Raw genomic sequence first — 23849 nt, 5'->3', positions numbered from 1 at the left:
CTTCCTTTGTCTTTCTCCCCCACTCCCTCCTTTTGGTGCTTTCCCTCACTGCTATCTATAACTGAATCATCTTGTGTTTTTGCCACTTGGTCAGCTACATGCTCCTTCCTCAGTTGCTTCTGAGCTGAGGCCTATAGAGCTCTGGGTGCTACAAGGCTGAAGGAAGTAAAGCATTGGAACGTAAGACTATGAGTATTCCTTCCTAGGATGAAACATGTGAAAAGACACAGAAATGTCATGCCAATTTTTCTTTTTGGTACTGGGGGGATTGAACCCAGATGCTCTATGACTGAGTACATAGCACATCGATTTTGTTCACTGCTATCTCCCAAGTATCTAGCACAAAGATCCAGCATGCTGTCTGACAAATGCGCAGGAAAGGAAAAGTCAGGAAAGAGAAAAAAGTTAGCAGAGCTACTGGGTACTATATCTGGCAGAGGAAAGAAATGGGGGTAAGGGAGAGAATATAAAATTTATATGGATGGGGAGGGAGGGGGGAAGGATTTGGTGGGGGGAGGGGAGGCTGGGAAGGGATGTGAAGGGTAAACAAAGGAGGCTGCAATGCTTGATAAGAAATGTACGCATTATCCTGCCCATGTAATTGTAACCCCTCTGTACAGCATGTTCACAAAAAAAATAAAATATAATAAAAAAATTTATATGGATTGGTTCTTAATACCATGTTCATTCTCAGACTAGAAAAAATTTTGGACCAGGTACACACACACTTTTTTGTCATGGGACTTGAACTCAGTCCCTGAGCTCTTTTGCTCAAGACTAGCACTCTACCTCTTTGAGCCACCATGCCATTTCCAGTTCTACTGAGGGTTAATTGGAGATAAGAATCTCACAGATTTTCCTGCCCAGGTTAGCTTCAAACCATGATCCTTAGATCTCAGCCTCCTGAATAGCTAGGATTATAGGCACGAGCCACTGGTACACTGCTTGGATCAGGTATATATATTTTTTCCTTTTCTTGTTTCCTTTCCCTTGGACCAGTATATTTTAAGGAACAAGCCAAGATAAATATTCCTTAGAACTCCTCTTTCTGTAAATGATGTTGGACAAAATAGATTCTGTTCCATACAACTTAAGAAACACTAGAGTAAGTTTTATGTTTATAAGAAAAAAAACCCCAATACATTTGGAATACTCAGTTGGGCTCTTTTTCTCAGGGTTAGTGCTCTACTACTTTGAGCCACAGTTCCACTTCTGGTTTTTGAGTGGTTAACTGGAGTTAAGAGTCTCACAGGAACTTTTCTGCCCTGAATGGCTTCAAACCTCAGTTCTCAGCCTCCTGAAGGTCACAAGTGTGAACCACCCAGGCTTATACAGAATTTATTATGGTAGTAATTTCATTTCACAAATGTTCACAACTTTGAGAGAATGAAGACTCTCTAAAGTTGAAAAAGAAGGAAGAAAGAGAAAAGAACAACAAAAACCCGTGCTTTTAGCGGAACAAGCATGGTAATGTTTTAAATACCGAAAAAGATTATAGATTTATAATGTGTTAAATGAAAAGAATATGTATAAATTATATATGCATTCAAACAGTAGATCTAAATCAGAATTTTACCAGTAATTAACTTCAAGGAGTGAGATTATTGATCACTAAGCTTGTCATTTTTATGTTTCTGTTGGACTTTCAAATTATATATGTATACTTTTTTTTGGGTCCAGTCGTAGGGCCTGAACTCTGGGCCTGGGCACTGTCCCTCAGCTCTTCAGCTCAAGGCTAGAGCTCTACCACTTGAGCCATAGCGCCACTTCCAGCTTTTTTCATTTTGCTTAGGTGGTGCTGATGAATCGAACCCAGGGCCTCCTGCATGCAAGGCAAGTGTTCTACCACTGAGCCATCTTCCCAGCCCCTCAAATTATAATTTTCATATCTAAAAATTAAACATTTTTAAAACAAGTTTTAAGGGCTGGGTTATATCTCAGTGGCAAAGTGCTTGCCTAGCAAGTGCAGCATCCTGGGGTTGATCTGCAGTACCAAAAAAGAAAAAGACAAAAAAATAAAAATAAAAATAAAAACCTTTTTTTTTTTGCTGGTCCGGGGACTTGACTCAGGACTTGGGCACTGTCCCTGAGCCTCTCTGTGTTCAAGGCTAGCACTCTACCACTTAAGCCACAGCGCCACTTCCAGCTTTTTCTGTTTATGTGGTACAGAGAAATCGAACCCATGGCTTCATGCATGCTAGGCAAGCACTCTACCATTAAGCCAAAAAACTTTTTTTTTTTGGTCATAGGTCCTGAACTATGGGCCTGGGCACTGTCCCTCAGCTCTTCAGCTCAAGGCTAGCATTCTACCACTAGAGCCACAGTATCACTTCCAGCTTTTTCTGCTTATGTGGTGCTGAGGAATCAAACCCAGGGTCTCATGCATGCAAGGCAAACACTCTACCACTGAACCACCTTTCCAGCCCCCTCAAAAAACTTTTAAAACAAAGAAAACAAATACATATTGATATCAAATCAATAAGCAAGACAGAATCCACATATTAAAAAAAAAAAGAACTGCACATTCCCAGACCAAAGAAATAGGATAGCTGGGCCAAATAAATATGCATGTGAGTTCTTTATATTTCCCAAATACACACAGAAAATTACTCTTGCTAATTTTACTAGCATCAAGTATAGAAGAGCCCTTTTAAGTGCTCATGTTCTTAATAATAAATTTTGAGCTATCAAAAATAATGTGGAGCCAGGTACCGGTGGCTCATGCCTGTAATCCTAGTTACTCAGGAAGCTGAAATCTGAGGATCGCAGTTCAAATCCAGCCCAGGCAGGAATATCCGTGAGACTCTTATCTTCAATTAAGTACCAGAAAACTGGAAGTGGTGGTGTGGCTCAAGTGGTAGAGCACTCACCTTGAGTTGAATTGCTCAGGGACAACGTCCAGGCCCAGAGTTCAAGCGCCATGACCGATAATAAATAAATAAATAACTGTGAATCATGCTGACACACTCCAGTAATCCCAGCACACAAGAGTATGAGGCAGGAAGACTGAGTTAAAGGACAGCTTGGGATATGAAGTTAAGACTTCGTCTCAAAAATAAAAAAAGAAATACATAAACTAAAAGAAATAATACATGTCAAAATCAATGAAGAAATAGTTTTAGCTCTAAAGCTACAAAAGTCAAATTACTCACTTTCACATCAATTACAAAACTATTGCATGGTTATGTATGAGTCCTGCAAGAATCATGCTCCAAGCCATCAGTGACACTGAGACTAAGGAAATTTCCGTACTAAATACAAGGAGCCAAGAATAACAACAATAAATAGATACATTTCAATGGTGCTGGGGAATGAATCTAGAGCATTGCACATGCTAAAGACTAGCTACACTACCCAGCCTTGCAGTATCCTTAAATTTAAAAAAATTCTCTAGAAAATAACTTCTTTGTTTTATGTAACTATGGACAAAACATGCTCACTTAGCTGATTCCTCTGTGTTCTCTTTTCCTTGATTCTGGTTACCATGAACAGCTTCACTGACAATTGTGCCAACATTCTGAGTGGCTCAGTGGCTCTGCTTTAGCCATATGATCACAGCTTAATTAGATCTCATTTGTTTTAAAATTCACTACAGTGTACATCATCTCATCTGATCTCACTGACACCTGGCTTACCTGCTAAAAGTCTAACCTTCCACTGTCCTTTCCAGTCCATTCACTGACCCTAGGTTACAAAGGAGAATGCTCTATAAACACAATCAAAGAAAAGTAGATGGAAAGAGATAAATTTAACTAAGAATACATTCTTAAGGTTTTTGCTTTAAGTAACTCTACAAATTAAGTCTTTCTTGAAAATAAAGACTGCATCTATGTTAACTAGTCGTAATAAGGTCTACAATGTTACTTAACTATAAATAGCATATAAAATAATTCAGTAACTAGGATATGTGTGTGTGTGTGTATGTGTGTGTGTGTGTGTGTGTGTGTGTGTGTGAGAGAGAGAGAGAGAGAGAGAGAGAGACAGACAGACAGACAGACAGACAGACAGAGACAGAGAGAAACAAAGATACTAGGGACCAAGGCCAGGGCAGCTGTACTTACCTATAGAGCCATATCCCATCTCCATATTCTTTACTCTAAAATTATAAATGGAATTCAGCAGTGTTATAGGTAATAATCTTGCAAATAATTACCATTTTTCTTCCTTTTTCTCCATCTGTACTTAGCATTTTTGCCTAAAATCAAGTATTAAGGAAAAAAAATAAGGAATTCTTCATGAAGTGTACCCAAAAAATAAACTAAATTTGATTATCAACAAGGTATTATGTATAAAACTTACTAGTGCTAGGGGGCTGGGAAGGTGGCTCAGTGGTAGAGTGCTTGTCTTGCATGCATGAGGCCCTGGGTTCGATTCCTCAGGACCACATAAGCAGCAAAAGCCAGAAGTGGTGCTGTGGCTCAAGTGGTAGAGTGCTAGCCTTGAGCTGAAGAGCTGAAGGACAGTGCCCAGGCGCAGAGTTCAGGCCCCACAACCAACCAACAACAACAAAAACAACAAAAAACAAAAAAACTTACTAGTGCTAATGCTATTTTGAAAGATAACTGAAATTCTTCCCAAATAAGTCTAACATTTCTTTGCTTACTAATGAGACTGAGTACTTTCCTAAAAGTTTATCAGGTACTTCCTCCTGTAAAAATCGTTAATTCACATCTATAATTCTAGCTACTTGGGAGGCAGAGATCAGGAGAATCAATATTTGAAGCCAGTCAGGCAAAAAATTCCAAAGATTGCATCTTAACCAATAAATAGCTAGGACATGGTTATGTCAATGTCATTCCAGCTTTGAGAAAGCAAAAATAGGAGAATCATAGTCTAGACCAGCCCAGGCAAAAATCAAGACCCTATTAAAAATTTTTTTTAAAGGCTGGGGACTGGGTAGAAGGCTGGACTCAATGGATAGAATATCTGCCTAGCATGACTTTACATTCAACCCCCTCCCAAATAAACACAATAAAACCCAACTTCAGATCTTTTGTCCATTCATCCATTATATACTTTTCTTAACAATTGGTTTTGTTTATTGTTTTTATGGTAGTAGGGATCAAAACTAGGGATTCAGAGATGTTATAGAGATAAATGTTCTTCCACTGAGTCTTGTCACTAGCCCCTTACTAATTCTTTTGTGAGTAATGGGGCTTGAACTCAGGGTCTGGGCACTGTCCTTGAGTTCTTATGCTCAAGGCTAGTGGTCTAGCCCTTTTAGCCACAGAGCCACTTCTGGTTTCTGGTGGTTAATCAGAGGTAAGAGTCTCATGGACTTTCCTGCCCAGGCTGAGTTTGAACTTAGATCCTCAGATCTCAGTCTCCTGAGTAGCTAGGATTACAAGCATGGGCTCACACCTGTGTAATATGGTTATTTTCTTGCTGTCAAATTTTGCTAATTTTACATTCATCTTTATTCCTCCTTTCCCCCACTTAGGTTGTTGTTTCTGTTTAGTGCTTTCTTCTTTTGTACCTATCAGTACTTCAGTCATCAGTCAGTTGTAAATATTGGAATTCTAGTTCCATAAATGAAGATTACTGGAATAAAAAAGAGTACTGCAAGATTTCTACCAAAAAAGGAAAGTCTCAGTCTCAGGTTGTCACAGAAGAGGGATGTATTATTCAGAAACAAATGTATTCTTTTCTTTTTTTTTAATTCCAGTCGTGGGGCCTGAACTCTGGGCCTGGGCGCTGTCCCTCAGCTCTTCAGCTCAAGGCTAGCGCTCTACCACTTGAGCCACAGTGCCACTTCCGGCTTTTCTCTTTTTGCTTATGTGGTGCTGAGGAATCGAACCCAGGGCCTCGAGCATGCAAGGCAAGTGCTCTACCACTGAGCCACCTTCCCAGCCCACAAATGTATTATTTTCCAAAGGACTCAGAACTGTTTAAATGAAGCTTGTATAAGCCATTAAGTGAAAACTATGAAGAGTCCAAATGTTTGCAAATCCAGGGTAGATATCCAAAGAATTATTCAGCATTGATAAAATAATGGAAGCATAAACAACCAAAAATTAAAAAACAATCCAAGAAACAAAAGGAAGTACAAAAAGGAGCATACGTTTTTATTCTATAAATATTTGAAGCATATGATTTCCCAATTTGAAAAAATCCACTTTTTCTATTCAACAATGTTTAGAGATTGAGCTAAGAAGATAAAAATGGCTTAGAAAAATGATAGAAATTAAAAGTAGAAATTAGAGCTGAAATGATCAGTCTATTAGTAGAGCAAGTATAAACATATATCATGTATTAAGAAAACCTGATGTGTAAAAATACAAATTTACAGAGTGAAGTAGTAATAGGTGCTTATGAAATACTTGTTTTATCTGAGTATTCAATGTATATTCTAAACAGCCATTTTCCTTCACCTAATAAACAAAGATCGAAAAATGTACACAATTTTAGTTTCTCTTTGAGACAGTGATCCAAGCTTCTTCCCTGGGCGACGTGACAAGTTCATACTTTGTTTCTATAACTTGTCCCTCAACAGAATGTAAGTGCAGTTTCTTCACCAATACACTCAGAAGTACCGTGGTCACCATATATGCAAACCTAGTCAGGAAGTAAGTCAATTGGTTACTATACAGTAAACATTATATTCCTATTATATAGATTACATTATGTAACTACATTATATTCTTACTATAGATTACTCAATCTCATCAATTGTAATCTTTAAAATTCTAAGTAGAGTCTGGCGTCTTTTCCTTTCCCATTATTTCCTTGACCATTCACCTCAACTCTGGACATTCCTGTGTGCCTGAAAATCCAAGTGAGGAGAACATTTTCATCACTGAGTCATCTTCAAAGCGATCTGGATCAAATCTAAAAGGAAAATTTGGGGTTAATCACAATGTAACTTAAAACAATACAGGTCTGTCTGTAAGAAGGAATAAAATCTACCAAAAATAGAATGTGTCATCACATTTTATCTTATTATGTTCTCAAATAATTGAACATATGGATATTTAGTCACTTACTGCTTCCTAATCCATTGCTTCTAAATAAAAGCAAAATATACTCGTCAGTTTTAGTAAGGAATGTGACTGTAAAATATGTTTATAGTAAATCAAACAAAAATAATAATACATACTTAAATAAACTTAAGGTCTCTTTTATGGACCCATCAATCAATTTGTGAGGTATTTTCATTTCTTAATTAAAATTTACTTTTTAAATATGAAGGGTTAAGCCTTAAATTATATTTATCAATTATTGTATACTCAAATTTAGTAAGTGAGGGAAATGAAGAGGCTAATAAAAAGGACAGCTTTTAGTTTTAGAATTTCCCTTTTAGAATGGCATTAGTTTAAAATTTATTAAAAGGAAAATAAGCTAGGAGCTGGCAGCTCACACCTGTAATCCTAGCAACTCAGTAGGCTGAAATCTGAGGATTTTGCTTCAAAGCCAGCCCGGGCAGGAAAAGTCCATGAGACTCTTATCTCCAATAAACCACCAGAAAACCAGAAGTAGCACTGTGGCTCAAGTGGTAGAGTGCTCACCTTGAGCTGAAGAGTTGAGGGACAGCACCCAGGCTCAGAGTTCTAGCCCCAAGACTGACAAAAAAGAAAGAGAAAGAAAGGAAGGAAGGGAGGGAGGGAAGGAGGGAGGGAGGGAAGGAGGGAGGAGAGAGAGAGAGAGAGAGAGAGAGAGAGAGAGAGAGAGAGAGAGAAAGAAAGAAAGAAAGAAAGAAAGAAAGAAAGAAAGAAAGAAAGAAGCCAGATGAAGTGACTCATGCCTGTAATCCTAGCTATTCAGAATGCTGAAATGGAAGGATGGAAGTTCTAGGACAGCCTATATTAAAAGTTCCTGAAACTACCATCCCAAACAGCAATCTTCACAGCTCAGCCTCCTAAGTATCTAGAATTATAGGTGTGAGCCACCTTGTCCAGCTTTCTTTCTCCTTTCCCTCTCCCCTCCCTTCCCATCCCCCTTTCCCCTTTCCTTTCCTTTCTTTGGTAAATGAACTGGAGGTTTCAGGCAAAGCTCAAACCCCTTACTTCCATTGATCTTCAGGCCAACCTCCAAATCCTGAGCTCAGTCTCCTGGGCAGAATGGACTACAGGCAAGAATTAACACATCCCCTTGAGAAGTCACATTTTTAAGTATTAATTTAAAAATAAAACAAAATGAAAATGAAAAACTGATTATTTAATGTCATAGAGTTTCTTGGTCTCTGCCTACTTTCAGAGTTGAGATCTTTTAGTCTGGCTTTTAGAGTTGACAGCCTTATTTCATACTATACTTAGAACTGATAAAACAGCATTTTTTCCACAAGTATTTTTTTGAAACTTAAAATTTTAGTTTTCTATAATTATATGTGTACATTTTCTTTTCTTTTTTTTTTTTTGTCAGTCGTGGGGCCTGAACTCTGGGCCTGGGCACTGTCCCTCAGCTCTTCAGGTCAAGGCTAGCGCCCTACCACTTGAGCCACAGCGCCACTTCCAGCTTTTTCCTGCTTATGTGGTGCTGAGGAATTGAACCAAGGGCCTCATGCATGTGAGGCAATCACTCTACCACTGAGCCAACTTCCAAGCCCCAGGTGCTCATTTTCAGACCAAGGTATATCTTTATTTTTTTAGAAAAAAACCATCTGACATGTAACTTCTAACAAATTTTGAAGGACTGCTACTTTATTCATTAAAATTTTTTTTGTTAAGGTCATTATCCTAACAACTGAAATAATAAAACACTAAGCTCATCCTTGGGTCCCCTTGCTTTCATACTGCTGTCTCAACTCAAATCAACTTGATATATCACCTTCTTCCAGGGCAAAAAATCCTAGAATACTACCAAAATCAGGCTTTACTAGCTGCCCACTTAGAAGCCTTTGTTCTCCTCCCTCACCATTTGCATACAGGATACACATACATACAACAGTTATTTCTTTACTAAATTCTTCAAAAGAGATGAGTAGTTGAAATAAACAGAAGGAAAAAAGAATCTGTATGAGCAATAACCTCTTAACAATGAATGAATCCCCAAATTCTATTAAAATTAAAGGACTGCTGCAGAGACCAAGTAACTAAATAGATCTCAGACATGGTAATAAAGAGACCAAGAGTGGCAGATAGAAAATTCATGTTGAAAAAAAAAAAGAAAATTCATGTTGACAGGACACAGAAAGGGAGTGCAGTGGCTTTCTTTTGTTGTCATTGCCACAAGTTGAATTTTCTCCTTGAAAGTTACAAAAGGAATGCAAATAAGCTAGTACATTAAAATCAACAATCACAAAAACAGGAACATGTTACATACTTATATGGTGATGGCCAAGTATTAGGATCCTGAAGTACCACACCAAGGGCATAAAGAACAAGAGTCTGCCGGAAAAGAAGAAGAAGAACAAATAGAAAACAAAATCAATTCAATTAATTGAGTTTAACTGAGAAAAAGTAATTCTCAGGAAGTCAACTTATCCTAGAGCTCTTTAAATACAGATAATGACAATAAAATAATGCAAAATAATAGTGCATGAGCCATTATTTTGGGGATCTTATGATGTGGAAAGTCCCTGTAAGCATGTCAAAATCTGGAAACCATAAAGAAATAACTGACTACCTAATACAACAATTTGAAATCTGCATTCAGTTAAAAAGAAAAAGCTCAACAACACGCTAAGCTAAAGAGTCATAAATAGAAAAAAACTTCACCATATAGCAGTTAGTTTTAGACCACTATACAAAAAGACAAATAATCACTAGGAAGAAAAGTAGAAGTTTAAAGATACTTCACAGAAGAAATACGAACTTTTTAAGTATAAATATACATGAAAAATATACATATGAAAAGTTGGGTAATCTCTCCAATAATTAGGGAGAAGTAAAATGAGATTGATTTTTTCCAACAAGATTCATAAAATATATGGAAAGTTCATGAAACTAACAGTGTTGACTGGAGAGGTTTTTTGTTTGTTTGTTTGTTTGTTTTGGGGTCCGGTCATGGGGCCTGAACTCTGGGCCTGGGCGCTGTCCCTCAGCTCTTCAGCCCAAGGCTAGCGCTCTGCCACTTGAGCCACAGCTCCACTTCCGGCTTTTTTCTTTTTGCTTATGTGGTGCTGAGGAATTGAACCCAGGGCCTCATGCATTGCAAGGCAAGTGCTCTACCACTGAGCCACCTTCCCAGCCCCAACTGGAGAGGTTTTAAAGTACACTTTTTTGGTGCTAAGGATTGAACCTAAGGCCTTATGTTGAACTCTACCTCAACCTAAACATGTATTCCTGTGTGTGTAGGCAAGGGTTCTATCACTGAGCTACATTTCTAGCCCTGAAAAAACTTTCTTTTCTTTAGTTTTTTTCTTGTTGTATTAAGGATTTAATTTAGGGGCTCACACATGCTAGGCAAGTGCTCAACCACTGGATACGCTTAAGCAATATCTTAAGTACTTTTGTTTCTCTTTCCTTTTTTTTTTTTGGACACAGTTTTGCTACCTTTGCTCTAGACTCAAACTTTTGATTCTCCTGCCTCTCTCTCCTGAGAATCTTGGACTATAGATAGATAGTACCATGTTTGGCTCTGAAAAAAAAATCTTTTTACAAACTGTTGCCAAAAATATCAATTCTCTATTAGAGAATTATTTATTTTATCATCATTCTCATCTTTTAGGATAATGGGTCTTAAACCTAGGGCTGAGTGTCTGGTAGAAAAGGGTTCTACCACAAAGCTACCCTTCAATTTCTTACATGGTAATTAAATGTAATACACATAGACTTTGATCCAAAAACTCCATTTCTAAGATGCTGCTCAATATTTATTATACAAGTACAGAATTTATAATAATAAAAAAATTCTGGGTGCTGGGGCTCATGCCTATAATCCTAGTTATTCAAGAGGCTGAGATAGGAGGACTGTGATTCAAAGCCAACTTGGGTGGAAGAGTGAGAGACTCTATCTCCAATTAGCCAGTTTTAAAGAAAAGCTGGACTGGGGGTGTAGATCAAGTGGTGGGGTACCAACTGTGAACAAAAAAAGTCTATGGGAATGCAAGGCCTTGAGTTCAAGCCTGGGACTTGTTTTTTAGGGTATATAATATTACTGACAGCACATATAGAGAAGGAAGACTTTTAAATTATTTGAACTTTAAAATAAGTCCCTATTATTTTGTAATAGAAGTTGTCTATCATGGCTTTAATAATGGATGTATTTATTAGGTACTTTAAACAAAAATTTTAAATATATACCAAAGGAGCTGAGAATAACTAAATGAGATAATATGCCAAATAAATTTTACCTCTCTAGGTATAATAAATTGGTCGATTTTTCCCTCAGTATTTTGAAGCCGGGCAGAAACTGGGGTCAGCTTGGCAGTCCGAACAGTTTCACAAAGTATTTTCCTACAGTATCTGTTTAAGGAAAATTTTAAACAGGTATTGATATCAACAAACATCATATAGCATATTAGCATAATGAAGGTCAAAAGCTACGCTATCATCTCAAGCAATGCAAAACAAACATTTAATTAAATTCATTACCTCTTTATGATAAAAAAAAAAAAAACACTGAGCAAGTTAGGCACAGATGGAATATACTCCAACATAATAAAGGCCACATAACATAAGCCAACAACTAACATTACACTAAATAGGGAAAAGCTGAAATCTTTCCCTCTAACTCTGGACCAAGACAAGGATGGCCACTTCCACCAATTCACTAATAGTACTATAAGCCCCAGCCAGAGCGTTTGGGCAGGATTAGGAAATAAAGGACATCAAAACTGGAAAACATGGGCTGGGAAGGTGGCTCAGTGGTAGAGTGCTTGCCTTGCATGCATGAGGCCCTGAGTTTGATTCCTCAGTACCACATAAGTAGAAAAAGCTGGAAGTGGCTCTGTGGCTCAAGTGATAGAGCGCTAGCCTTGAGCTGAAGAGCTGAGGGACAGTGCCAGGCCCAGAGTTCAGGCCCCACGACTGACCAAAAAAAAAAAAAAAAAAACTGGAAAAGAGGAAGTAAAACTGTCACCATCTGCAAATATACAAACTGTATGTATACTCATGATCTTATATAGAGAAAATGTGGACGTAACAAAAAAACTATTAGAACAAACAAAATTCAGCAAAGCTGCAACATACAAAAACCACTAGTATTAGTAGATGCTCAATAGCCAATGATTTCAAACAGAAATCAAGAAAGCAATCCCATTAACAATAGCTACAAAAATAAAATACCTAGAATAACTTTAACCAAAGAGAAAGTCGTAAAACATTGAGAAAGCGCTGAAAAGGACACACACACACACACACACACACACACACACACACACACACACACACACTCACTCACTTGCTCTTTCTCTGAAATGCCCATACTATCTAGAAATCTAAAGATTTAAGTGCAATCCCTCTTGAAATACCAATGGAACTTTTCACAAAACTAGAAAAACTTTTAAAATTTAAACAGAAACCAGGAGCTCATGGGTCTTGCCTATAAATCTAGTTATTCAGGAGGCTGAGGTATGAGGATTATAGTTTGAAGCCAGCCCAGGCAGTAAAAGTCCTTGAGATTCTTATCTCCAACTAATCACAAAAAGTTGGAAGTGCAGCTGTGGCTCAAATGTAGCCTTGAACAAAAAGAATTTCAGGCAGATACCTTCAAAATATTACAAGAAGGAATAGGAGAAACACTAGGGATCCTTGGCACAGGTTGAAACATTCTTAATAAAGATCCAGAAACACAACAAATCAAAGAAAGGCTGGATAAATGGGATTGAATTAAACTACAGAGCTTCTGCATGGCAAAGAACATAATTACCAAAATATATGGAAACCTCCCAGACTGGGACAAGATCTTCACCACCCATACAACAGATAAGGGCCTAATACCTAAAATATACCAACAGCTCAAGAAATTAAATTCCCCCAAAACAATTCCCCAAGAAACAACCATCCTATTATAAAATGAGCTAAAAACCTTAAGAGAGACCTCTCTGAAAAGGAAATACAAATGGCCAAAAGACACAACATCATTGGCTATAAAAGAAATGCAAATCAAAACATTGAGATTTCACCTCACCCGTTAGAATGTCCATAATCAAGAAATCTAACAACAGATGCTGGTGGGGATGTGACCAAAGGGGAATACTACTACACTGTTGGTGGGAGTGCAAACTTGTTCAACCACTCTGGAAAGCAGTATGGAGGTTCCTCAGAACACTACACATAGAGCTTCCCTATGACCCAGCAATCCCACTTCTGGGAATCTACCCAAATATCCACAAACAAGGCCTCACTAGACGCACCAGTACAACGATGTTCATCGCAGCATTATTCACCATAGCCAAGATATGGAACCAACCCAAATGTCCATCGGTAGATGAATGGATCAAGAAAATGTGGTACATATACATGATGGAATTCTATGCTTCCATCAGAAAGAATAACATTGTTCCATTCATAAGGAAATGGAAAGACATGGGAAAAATTATATTAAGTGAAATAAACCAGACCCAAAGAAAAGCATGTCGCATGAACTCCCTCATTTGTAAGAACACACAGATGATATTCTTTTTTTTTTCAAATTTTTTATTGTGATTAAGTGGTTACATAATTTCCCAAATTTCACAGTATTGTGGGATAGTGATGCTCAGTTAAAGTCACAAACACATTCTAACTTTCCTGGAGCAAATTGTCTATCACGGTCTATAACATTTATGAGTTCTATGAGTTTTGTGATACAGTTATTTCTTCCACATTAGGTGGTATGTACATTTCTTTTGTTTTGCATAGCATCAGCTGTTCCCTCTTTCCCACTTTTTCCCTCCCTCCCATCACCGCCATTAAGTTGCTTAGTTCATTTTGGTCAATGTCCAGTGCAGCTGATGGGTCCTGCTGTTATATGTTTTTCTCTGATTCCCTCTAGTTCTGTGTCGTCTTCCTGCTTCCCCTCCGGTATATACATATATACCATACATGTGATCAGCAGCATGGGGTTATTTAGTAGTGATTTGACCAGATGTGTGGAAGTCCTTTGTTTCTTAAGTCCTGTTAATTTTGTAGTATCATCTAACATTTTGGATGTAATATACACTTATCAGGGAGACCATGTACCATTTGTCTCTTTGCTCTTAGCTTACCTTGCTCAACATGATTTCTTCTAGCTCCATCCATTTCCCTGCAAATGCCATTATTTTGTCCTTTCTAATGGCTGCATAATATTCCATAGTGTATAGATACCACAATATTTGGATCCATTCATCTGTGGTGGGACATCTGGGTTATTTCCATATCCTGGCTATTGTGAACAGTGCTGCAATAAACATGGAGGTGCATGTGTCCTTGTATACTGGTTCCTGTTGTTCAGGATAGATGCCTAGAAGTGGTATGACTGGGTCATACGGGAGGTCAATCTTTAGCTTTCTGAGGACCTTCCAGACTGCTTTCCAAAGTGGTTGTATAAGTGTACATTCCCACCAGCAGTGTAATAGGGTTCCTCTTTCTCCACATCCCCTCCAGCATTTGTCGTTGGCTGACTTGAGGATGTGGGACATTCTGACTGGGGTAAGGTGGTATCTCAGGGTTGTCTTTATTTGCATTTCCTTTACAACCAGGGATGGTGATCATTTCCTCATGCATTTCTTTGCCATTTTTATGTCTTCATCTGAGAAGTCTCTCTTTAGTTCCCTTGCTCATTTAGTAATTGGTTTGTTAGGTTTGGGAGGGATTAGTTTCTTGAGTTCCCTGTATATACTGGATATTAACCCCTTGTCTGATATATTGCTGGTAAATATTTTTTCCCAATTAGTTGATTGCCTTTCTAGCTTGGTTGTGATAGCGTTAGCTGTGCAGAAGCCTTTTATTTTAAGGTAGTCCCCTTTGTCGAATCTCTCTCCAATCCGTTGTGACCCTGGGACTCTGTTCAGGAAGTTTCTTCCTGTAACTTTAAGTTCAAGTGTCTCTCCTACTTTGTCCTGCAGTAGTTTCAGAGATTCAGGTTTAATGTTAAGGTCTTTAATCCATTTTAGTTGATGTTGGTGCATGGTGATAGGCTGGGGTCCACTTTTAGTCTTCTGCATGTGGCCACCCAGTTTTCCCAGCACCAGTAGTTGAAGAGGCTGTGTTTCTTCCATTGTATGTCTTTGGCTCCTTTGTCAAATATCAACTGACTGTAGGCATGTGGATTTATTTATTTATTGGTCTTCGGGTCTGTTTTTGTGCCAGTACCATGCTGTTTTTGTTATTACGGCTCTATAGTAGAGTTTGAAGTTCGGCATGTATATCCCTCCCATGTTGTCTTTATTCCCTAGAATTGTTTTGGCTGTTCTAGGTCTTTTGTTGTTCCATATGAATTTTGGACTGTTTTCTGTATTTCAGAGGTGTACATCACTGGGATTTTAATAGGATTTGCACTGAATTTGCATATTAATTTTGGCAGTATTGCCATTTTCACTATATTAAGTCTGCCTATCCAAGAGCATGGGAGGTCTTTCCATTTCCTAGTGTCTTCTGTAATTTCTTTAAGTTTTTATAGTTTTCATTAAATAGTTCTTTTACATCTTTGGTTAAGTTAATTCCTAAATATTTTATTTTTGGGAGGTTATCGTGAATGGGGTTGCTTCCTTTATTTACCTCTCTGCTTGTACATTGTCAGTGTACAGGAAGGCGACTGAGTTTTGTGTGTTGATTTTGTATCCTGCTAGTTTGCTGAAGTGATTTATAATTTCTAAGAGTTTGGGGGTGGGGTTTTTGGGATAGTGAAGGTATAGTATCATGTCATTTGCAAGAAGGGATAGTTTAACTTCTTTCCCTATGCGGATCCCTTTAGTGTCTTTTTCTTGCCTTATTGCCCTTGCTAAAGGTTCCAGGACTATATTGAAGAGGAGTAGAGACAGTGGGCATCCTTGCCTTGTTCCTGCTTTTAGGAGAATTGGTTGTAACTTTTCCCCATTAAGTATAATATTGGCTATTGGTCTGTCGTAAATGGCTTTTATTGTTTTAAGAAATGTTCTTTCTAGGGCTGGGAAGGTGGCTCAGTGGTAGAGCGCTTGCCTTGCATGCCTGAGGGCCTGGGTTCGATTCCTCAGCACCACATAAGCAAAAAGGAAAAAGCTGGAAGTGGCGCTGTGGTTCAAATGGTAGAGCACTAGCCTTGAGCTGAAGAGCTGAGGGACAGCGCCCAGGCCCAGAGTTCAGGCTTCACGACAGAACCCCCCAAAAAAAGAAATGTTCCTTTTATTCCTATTTTCTCCAGAGCTTTTAGCATGAATGATTGTTGAATTTTATCAAAGGCCTTTTCCACATCTGTGGAGATAATCATGTGGTTCTTGACCTTGGATCTGTTGATGTGTTGGATTACATTTATTGATTTACGTATGTTAAACCATCCCTGCATTTCTAGCATGAAGCATACCTGGTCATAGTACATGATTTTTTTTATGTGTTTCTGGATAGCTAGAAATTTGTTAAGGATCTTTGCATCTGTGTTCATCAAGGAAATTGGCCTATAATTCTCTTTTTTGGTTGGGTCTTTGCCTGGTTTGGGGATGAGTGTGATATTGGCATTGTAGAATGAGTTTGGGATAGCTCCCTCCTGTTTCTCTGAAGAGCTTGACCTTCTTTAAAGGTCTTATAGAATTCTGTTGTGAATCCATCTGGTCCTGGGCTTTTCTTTGTTGGAAGACTTCTGATTGCTTCCTGTATCTCGTTGTAGGATACTTGCTTATTAATTGATTTACTTCTTCTTTGCTCAGTTTGGGCAACTTGTATTTCTCTAAAAATGCATCCATTTCTGCCAGGTTTTCTTTCTTTAGAGAGTATAACTTTTGAAATAGTCCGTTAAAATTGTTTGGATATCTTGGGTATGTGTTGTGATTTTTTCCATAGCATCCCTAATCCTGTTGATATGGGTTTCCTCTCTTTTTTGTTTTAATTAATCTTGCCAATGGTCCATCAATTTTGTTTATTTTTTCAAGGAACCAGCTTTTTGTTTGGTTAATTTTGGCTATGATTCTCCAATTCTCTATTTCATTAATCTCTGCTCTTAGTTTGGTTATCTGGCTCTGTCTAGTAACTTTAAGTTCCATTTTTTCATGTTTTTCTAGCTGTTTTAATTGCAACATGAGTGAATTTCCTTTCAGAATTTGCCTTATGCACAATGTGACTCTGTGGGGGCTATTTAAGTGCAAGTCCCTAAAAAACAAAACCATCAAAATAGGCAAAGCAATAGTAATTACATTATCATAGTTGGTGCCGATTTCAATGATGTTTTTGGAGCTGCAGGTTCTAGGAAAGTCAACCTGCTTGTGTTTCACAGAACTCTCACCTAAATTCCCTCAGTAGCCTTGTTGAGGGTCTACAGATGAAACTGTCCCTTTAAGAGTCATGGGTTTTGTTCATTAGACATTGAGATTGACATACTTTCATTGTTTTGTTTTTTAATTTCCAGTAGACTAAAATAGAGTTTAGCATTGGAAGAAGAGATTCCACAAGTTCACAGCATACTTTTAACTAAATGTTAAGACACCACTGGACTCGGGTGATTTTGTTTAATATTTATTACAAGGAAATCATTACTAAGTTTTTCCTTGCTATAACATCATATACAAATGAAAGGAAGGTTTAGCTACATGACTTCTAGAATATAGAATAAATATACCTGCAGAATATAATATACTTGCAGCCCATTTTAAAAATGAGAAAGATTAGTTCCTCTTCCATTTATTTTTCCACATCATCTCCAAACTGTGTGGGAGTAAGAAAGTAGTAACTGAACCACACTTAGCATATGTGCTATTTATTTTCACAAATAATAGAAATAACTGCTCATTTTTCTGTGTTTCAACCTGTGGCTAACTAACTGCAAGCATTTTATAGACCTAGAGCTGCCAATAGCTTCAGTCACCAAGTGTAATGTCATTAGGGTAATCTCAAGTAGTTTTGAAAAGTTGTTTCAGAATAGGACTATTTAAAGCTACTAAAAGCTGTCATTGATCTCTTAAATTCTTCGGTAAAATGCTTTGGAAGAAATAAAGTATATTTCTGGTATAAATAAATAGGTAAATTGAGAGACAATTGACTTACACTCAAAGAAAAATGGTAGTCCAACAAGATGCAGGTAGCTCATGGTTGTGCTTCTTGCTACTTAAGAAGCTGGTATTGACAGGAACAAAGCCAGCCTTGGGTGGGTGTGGAGTTCCCAAGATCCCTTTCTCAATGGAGATTTGAATGGGGGCTGGTGTGGGCCTGTTATCATAGCTATGCCAGGAAATCTTAAATGTGTACTGTGTTGTTTTAGGGTGAAATACTCGGTAGATGTCAGTTAGTTCCGCTTGAAGTATGGCCTCACTTAATTTGGTTGTTTCTTGTCCTCTGGTTGGTAAACCTGTCCTTTGGTAAGAGTGGGGTGTTAAAGTCTCCTAGTATTATCATATTGGGATCTATTTTATTCTGTAAGTTTGAGAGTATTTGCTTAACATATTTGGGTGCTCCAATGTCTGGGGAATATAAGTTGATGATGGTTAATATTCTCCTCTTGGATTGTTCTCTGTATTAATATGTAGTGTCTGCCCTTGTCTTTTTGTATTGATTTTAATGAAAAGTTTATTTTGTCAGATATCAGGATTGCTACACCTGCTTTCTTACTGGGGGCATTTGATTGGTAGATCTTTTTCCAACTCTTCACTCTGAGTTTGTTTGTTTGGCTGAGAGGTGGGTCTCCTAAAGACAACAGATGGATGGGTCATGTTTTCTGATCCAATCTGCAGTTCTTTTTCTTTTGATTGGCGAACTAAGCCCATTAATATTAAGAGATAGTATAGAGAGATGCATTGTGGTCCCTGCCATTCCCTTTTCCTAGGTTTTTCTTCTTTCCTTTCCACCTGTGCTTGTTCAGTTAGACTTCTATTAATGCCTGTCTGGGTGCAGGTCCCTGTTCCTGGTTGCTTTCTTCAGGTTGTATTCCCTCTCTTAGTATTCTTTGTAATGCTGGCTTAATGTTTATGTATTCGTTTAGTTTTTCTTTGCTATTAAAAATTTTCAGTTCTCCATTGAATGTGAATGCCAGCTTTGCCGGGTATATCAGTCTGGGTTGGCAGTTATTGGCTCTCAGGGCGCATATGGTACTTTCCCAGGCCTTTCTTGCATTCAATGTTTATGTGGAGTGATTCTAATTTTTTTCCCATTGTAGTATAGCTCCTTCTTAATTTTTGCTGCAAGGTTGTTTCCTTATTATTCAGATCTATCATTGTTACTATAATGTATCTAGAAGTGTTTCTCCTAGAATCTTGCTTGTTAGGTGTTCTATATGCTTCTGTTTTGTAGGTAGGATGTTCTTTTTTGAGATGGGGAAATTTTTCACCGATTATCTTGTTGAATAAGTGTTGAATTCTCTTGCTTTGATATTCCTCGCCTTTGTCCACTCCAATTACGTGAAGGTTAAATTTCTTGGCACTATCCGCTTGCTCTTGGATTTCATTTTGGTATTATTTAAGTGATTTTTCCATATCTGTGACTTTTTGGTCCAGTTGGTGTATTCTGTCTTCTGTATCTGACACTCTAAATTCCATTTCATTCATTCTGCTATCTATGGCTTCCATTTTGGTTTACATGGAGGAAATGGACTCATTTATGGATTCGATGTTGGTTCTCAAAGTATTAATCTCACCTCTTAATGAGGTGTGTACTGCCTCTATTTAGGCACTAATCTCACCTCTTAGTGAGGTGTGTGATGCCTCTATTTTTGCATGCATCTCCTGTTTGATATCCTGCATCTCTTTCAATATTTTGACCCTGTGCTCTTTCAATTTCTGGTCTATTTCTCGCTTTATTTCTTGAGTCATTGCCTCCAGCATCTCTTGGATGTAGCTTTTGTCTTCCATTCCTGCTTTGCTCCCACTGGGGCTCTCCCCTAGGTCGCTGCTGGCTTTTGGGAATAGCTTGCTATCCTGGTGTTGATAAACGTTGTAATTTTTCTCTGTGATTTTTGCATGGGAATTCAGGGATTATTGGAGACTAATCTGAAATTTTGTTTTGGTCAATAGGCGTCTGTCTTTGCTTGGTTGCTGTTTCTGTGCTGGTAGAGAGAGTGTGTGCCTGATCTCGGTTCTGTTGGGGGCTGACCTCCAGCCGCTGGTCTGACCCACATAGGGTTCTCGGCTCTCTGCTGTAGATCACTGGCAGTTCCCGCCTTTAGAAGGGTTGAACAGCCTGGAGTGCTCCTGTTTGCTCCTATAGGTGCTCTTGGAGAGATCAGATGTGCTGGATGCACTCTCCCAGCTGCTGGAGTCTGCTATGGGCTCCTGATGTTCTTTTTGGCCGGTTGTGGGCTTGAACTCTGGGCTTGGGCGCTGTCCCTCAGCTCTTCAGCTCAAGACTGGCACCCTACCATTTGAGCACAGCACCACTTCTGGCCCTTTCTGCTTATGTGGTGCTGAGGAATCAGATCCAGGGCCTCATGCACCCAAAACAAGCCCTCTACTGCTGAGCCACCTTACCAGCCTGAGCTCCCGACTATTATCAGGTGCTGGCACCCTGTGTTGTTCAATTCCCAGCCTAGAATATATGGGTCGGATTCTGGTGGGGTTTAGGCTTCTCTTGTCCTGAACCCCTGGGTCTTTTGCTGTCCCAGGCGTAGTTCCCAGGGGGTGCAGTTCCCTGTTTGTCTCCCCTCTGCTGAGGCGTATGCTCAGCTTCTGACTTCAGTTGGGAGGAGTTGGTTGTGTTGCTAAGGCACCGGATCCCCAGGTCTGGTCCTGGCCCCCGGCCTGGGGCACACTGGTTGGACCTGTGCTGTTGTGTATCCCGCCTAGGTTACACAGCCTGGAGTACACAGTTCAAATTTCTTCCACTGTTGGGTGTTTTGACCCAGGGGCACTGTTCCTGGTTTGGGCGTTTAAGCTCCCTTCCAGGGGCGTTCTTGCTCTAGCCTGGCCAGCGGAGTGTGCTCCATGGGCTGGTGGAGCTCTTGTACAGTTCCCAGTTTTAGTGGGTCCTGTGGTCCAGGTGTTGGGGTAGGGGGTCTGGGTCAGGGTCTGGGGATCCCCACCAGCTCTGGTCTCCCTTAAGGGATACACTGTCCCCTGCAGGGTACTCACCCTGGAGCTAGTTGTTGTTTCTGTGTGATGTAGGTCGTTGGTTGCAGTTGCAATCAGAGTTCAGTTGAGGTGCTTGTGGGCTGGGCTGGGCAGTAGTGGCTCTGCATGTTTCTCTTCTGTCTCAACCACGGTAGACACTGTTTGGGTCTGTGCTGCAGGGATGGGCCTCCAGCCTCCGCCCGAGGGGTGGGGGTGGGGCCTCTGTGCAGGTTCTGAGCACTGGGTTTTGTCTCTGTGCTCTCTGGATCAGCACCACTTCCTTGCAGGTCTTCTGCTCTGGTGTTCTGTGGGCGTCCCGTGTAGCTCTGGGGTTCCTGCCATGGGGTTGGGTGGCTTTGGCAGGATGGAGCCTCTCTGGATGGAGAGTGAGGGGTAGGGGTGGGATCTTTGTGCAAGCTCTGGGCTTGGAGGTTTCTCTGTTAGTAGCGATCAGTGGGTCCGACACCGTTACTTCATGTAGCTTCTGCGGGGGTGACCTGCAGACAGCCCCCTGTGTCTCTGGGACTCCGGCAGCCCCCGTTGGGCCGGGCTGGCCACGGCTTGGCACGCTGCCGGGTGGCTAGTACAAGTTGGGGGAGGGGTCTTCGTTCTTCTCTGTTCTGAAATTCTTCTTTTTCTCTCTTTTTTTTTTTTCCGCCTCCTGTCTTTCTCTGGGTGTTCATCTTTTTGTCGTTGTCCATCTCTTGGGGAGTTAAGTGTTGGAACTCAAACTCTCTTTTTGGTTGGGGAGAGCTGTGGCATTTCCCTACTGCCCCGTCGCCATCTTCACAGATGATATTCTTAACAGGTGATCTCAAGAACCCAAGTGCTTAGTGCAAAGGACTATATATAATGAAGCATATTAACATGAACTCCAAATAGAAATAAGAGGGTCTCATTAGACCCTGTATATAGTTCATTCTTTTTTCTCTATTGTTTTTCTTTGTTTCTCCCAGCTTTTTGTACCTCGTGTTTCATATAATAAACAATGCAGTATGTGAAAGGGAAAGGGAATCACGGATGAACCACAACAACCTTGACACTCACTTGACACTATGTCAAACATGAACATTACAACTTGGGTGGGGGGGAGGGCAGGGAAGGGTAAGTAGGAGAAAAAGAGGGATGGGGTAATTATTAAAAACAAATGTACTTATTGTCTTACCTATGTAACTATAACCCTCAGCTCATCACCTTTTCAATTAAAAAATTAAAGTTAAAATAAAAAAAAAAGAGCTTCAGGGATAGTACTCAGGCCCCGAATTCAAGTTCCAGTATTGGTACAAAGAAAAAAAACTGCAGGCAGAGTTGTGGCTCAACTAGTAGAATACCAGATTTTAGTGAAAAAGCCAAGCAAGAGTGTGAGGCCCTGAGTTCAAGCCCTTGTGTAGTATAAACACACACATACAAACACACACACACACACACACACACAGTCCTTTATTGGACTGCGCATGTAGTCCAAGTGGTTAAGTGCCTCCCTAAGAAGCATAAGTCTTACTACTACCAACAAAACAATGTCAAAAGTCCCTTATTTTTGGAATAAATGATGTAAATCCTAATCAATAATATGCATAATCTATAAAAATATTGTTTTATATTTGTAAATATAAAATTAAATGACAAGTAGGAAAATATTTTCAATAAATACATACTGGAAGTACAAAAGCTCTCTAAAACTAATTAATACAATCAAATACCCCAACAGAAACATAGACAGATAATTCAAATAATTTTGCAAAGAACATAAATGGCCTAGAGGCCAATGAAATGATACAAAACTTCGTTAGTAATGAAAAGATTACTAGCCAAAATATTTTTTACTTGCTGAATTGGCAAAGATAAAAAAAGAACAAGAGATATTATTAATAAAAGGTGGAGAAAAAGATATCTAGTTGGCAGAAGCATAAATTTCTACCACCGTCCTAATGCATTTTTGACAAAACACATCAAAATATTATGTATACATCAAAATGACATAAAAGATAAAATATCAATTTTCTTAAATTTCTTATATGCAGGATCTCATTTAATCCTTACCAGAATTCTTGGGTGCTCTCATCCTAATTTTACAGGTTTAATAGATAAAAAGAATTACTTAGGATCATCTATCAGGTAAGCAGTATCGACAAAATTCAAACCTATGCCTGTCTTGCTCCATAGCTCCTAATCTTACAGACTGCACTGATGTATATGTTCCTATGCCATAAGCTCACTTTAGAATCTTCCTATGCAGACACTGAAAATACTAACAAAGATGTAAGCATAGTAATGAAATTGTTTTTTATATCAAAAGCAAAAGAGGAAGCATCGTTTCCCTTTATTTTTGGACAAATATGTATTAGACACCTAATATATTTGAAACACCATGCTAGACACATGCTAGACAGTGAATAAGATAGATGTTGTCAATGGAAGCCAGGCACTGGTGGCTCACACCTGTAATCCTAGCTTCTTGAAAGTTTGATATCAGGAGGCTCACAATTCAAAGCCAGCTTGGACAAGAAAGTCTGTTAAGATTCAATCTCAATGAGAGTTAGGCATGCACATGCCTGTCATCCAACATAGGTGGATTCCAGCACATGCCTGGGCAGAAGTGAGAATTTTGCTAAAAAATAACCAGTGGAAAAAGTGGCTGGATGCGTGGTTCAGCAGTACAGCACCCACCTACTAAGGTTCTGATTTCAAATCTAGTTACTACAAAACAAAAACAAAAAACCCCAAAGGGATGAAGGAAGGAAGAGAGGAAGGAAAAAAGAAAAGAAGGAAAGGGAAGAAAGAAAGTCAGCAAGGCAGGGGAAGTCAAGGAGATATAAAGGATGGAAAATTAAAACAGACACTGTAAATA

At 39.1% G+C, this 23849-nt stretch overlaps 1 protein-coding gene across 1 annotated transcript in view; it reads right to left on the bottom strand.

The window, feature by feature from the left end:
• Positions 1 to 6039: 6039 nt before the first annotated feature.
• Positions 6040 to 23849, bottom strand: part of LOC122096419 (cytochrome P450 20A1) — a 41609-nt gene continuing 23799 nt past the window's right edge. Inside the window, exons 10-13 of the mRNA XM_042666959.1 lie at positions 11231 to 11342; positions 9259 to 9323; positions 6739 to 6828; positions 6040 to 6555 (exon numbers count right to left, since the gene is read on the bottom strand). Coding sequence (XP_042522893.1) covers positions 6405 to 6555; positions 6739 to 6828; positions 9259 to 9323; positions 11231 to 11342 — 418 coding nt within the window. The 3' untranslated portion in view covers positions 6040 to 6404. The remainder of the gene's footprint in view (positions 6556 to 6738; positions 6829 to 9258; positions 9324 to 11230; positions 11343 to 23849) is intronic.

Source organism: Dipodomys spectabilis, unplaced genomic scaffold (assembly GCF_019054845.1).
Source record: "Dipodomys spectabilis isolate Male_0828 unplaced genomic scaffold, ASM1905484v1 ptg000373l, whole genome shotgun sequence".
NCBI classification, from domain to species: domain Eukaryota; kingdom Metazoa; phylum Chordata; class Mammalia; order Rodentia; family Heteromyidae; genus Dipodomys; species Dipodomys spectabilis.
The sequence above is the reverse complement of the archived record's forward strand: the minus strand, read 5'-3'. Positions and strand labels throughout refer to the sequence as shown.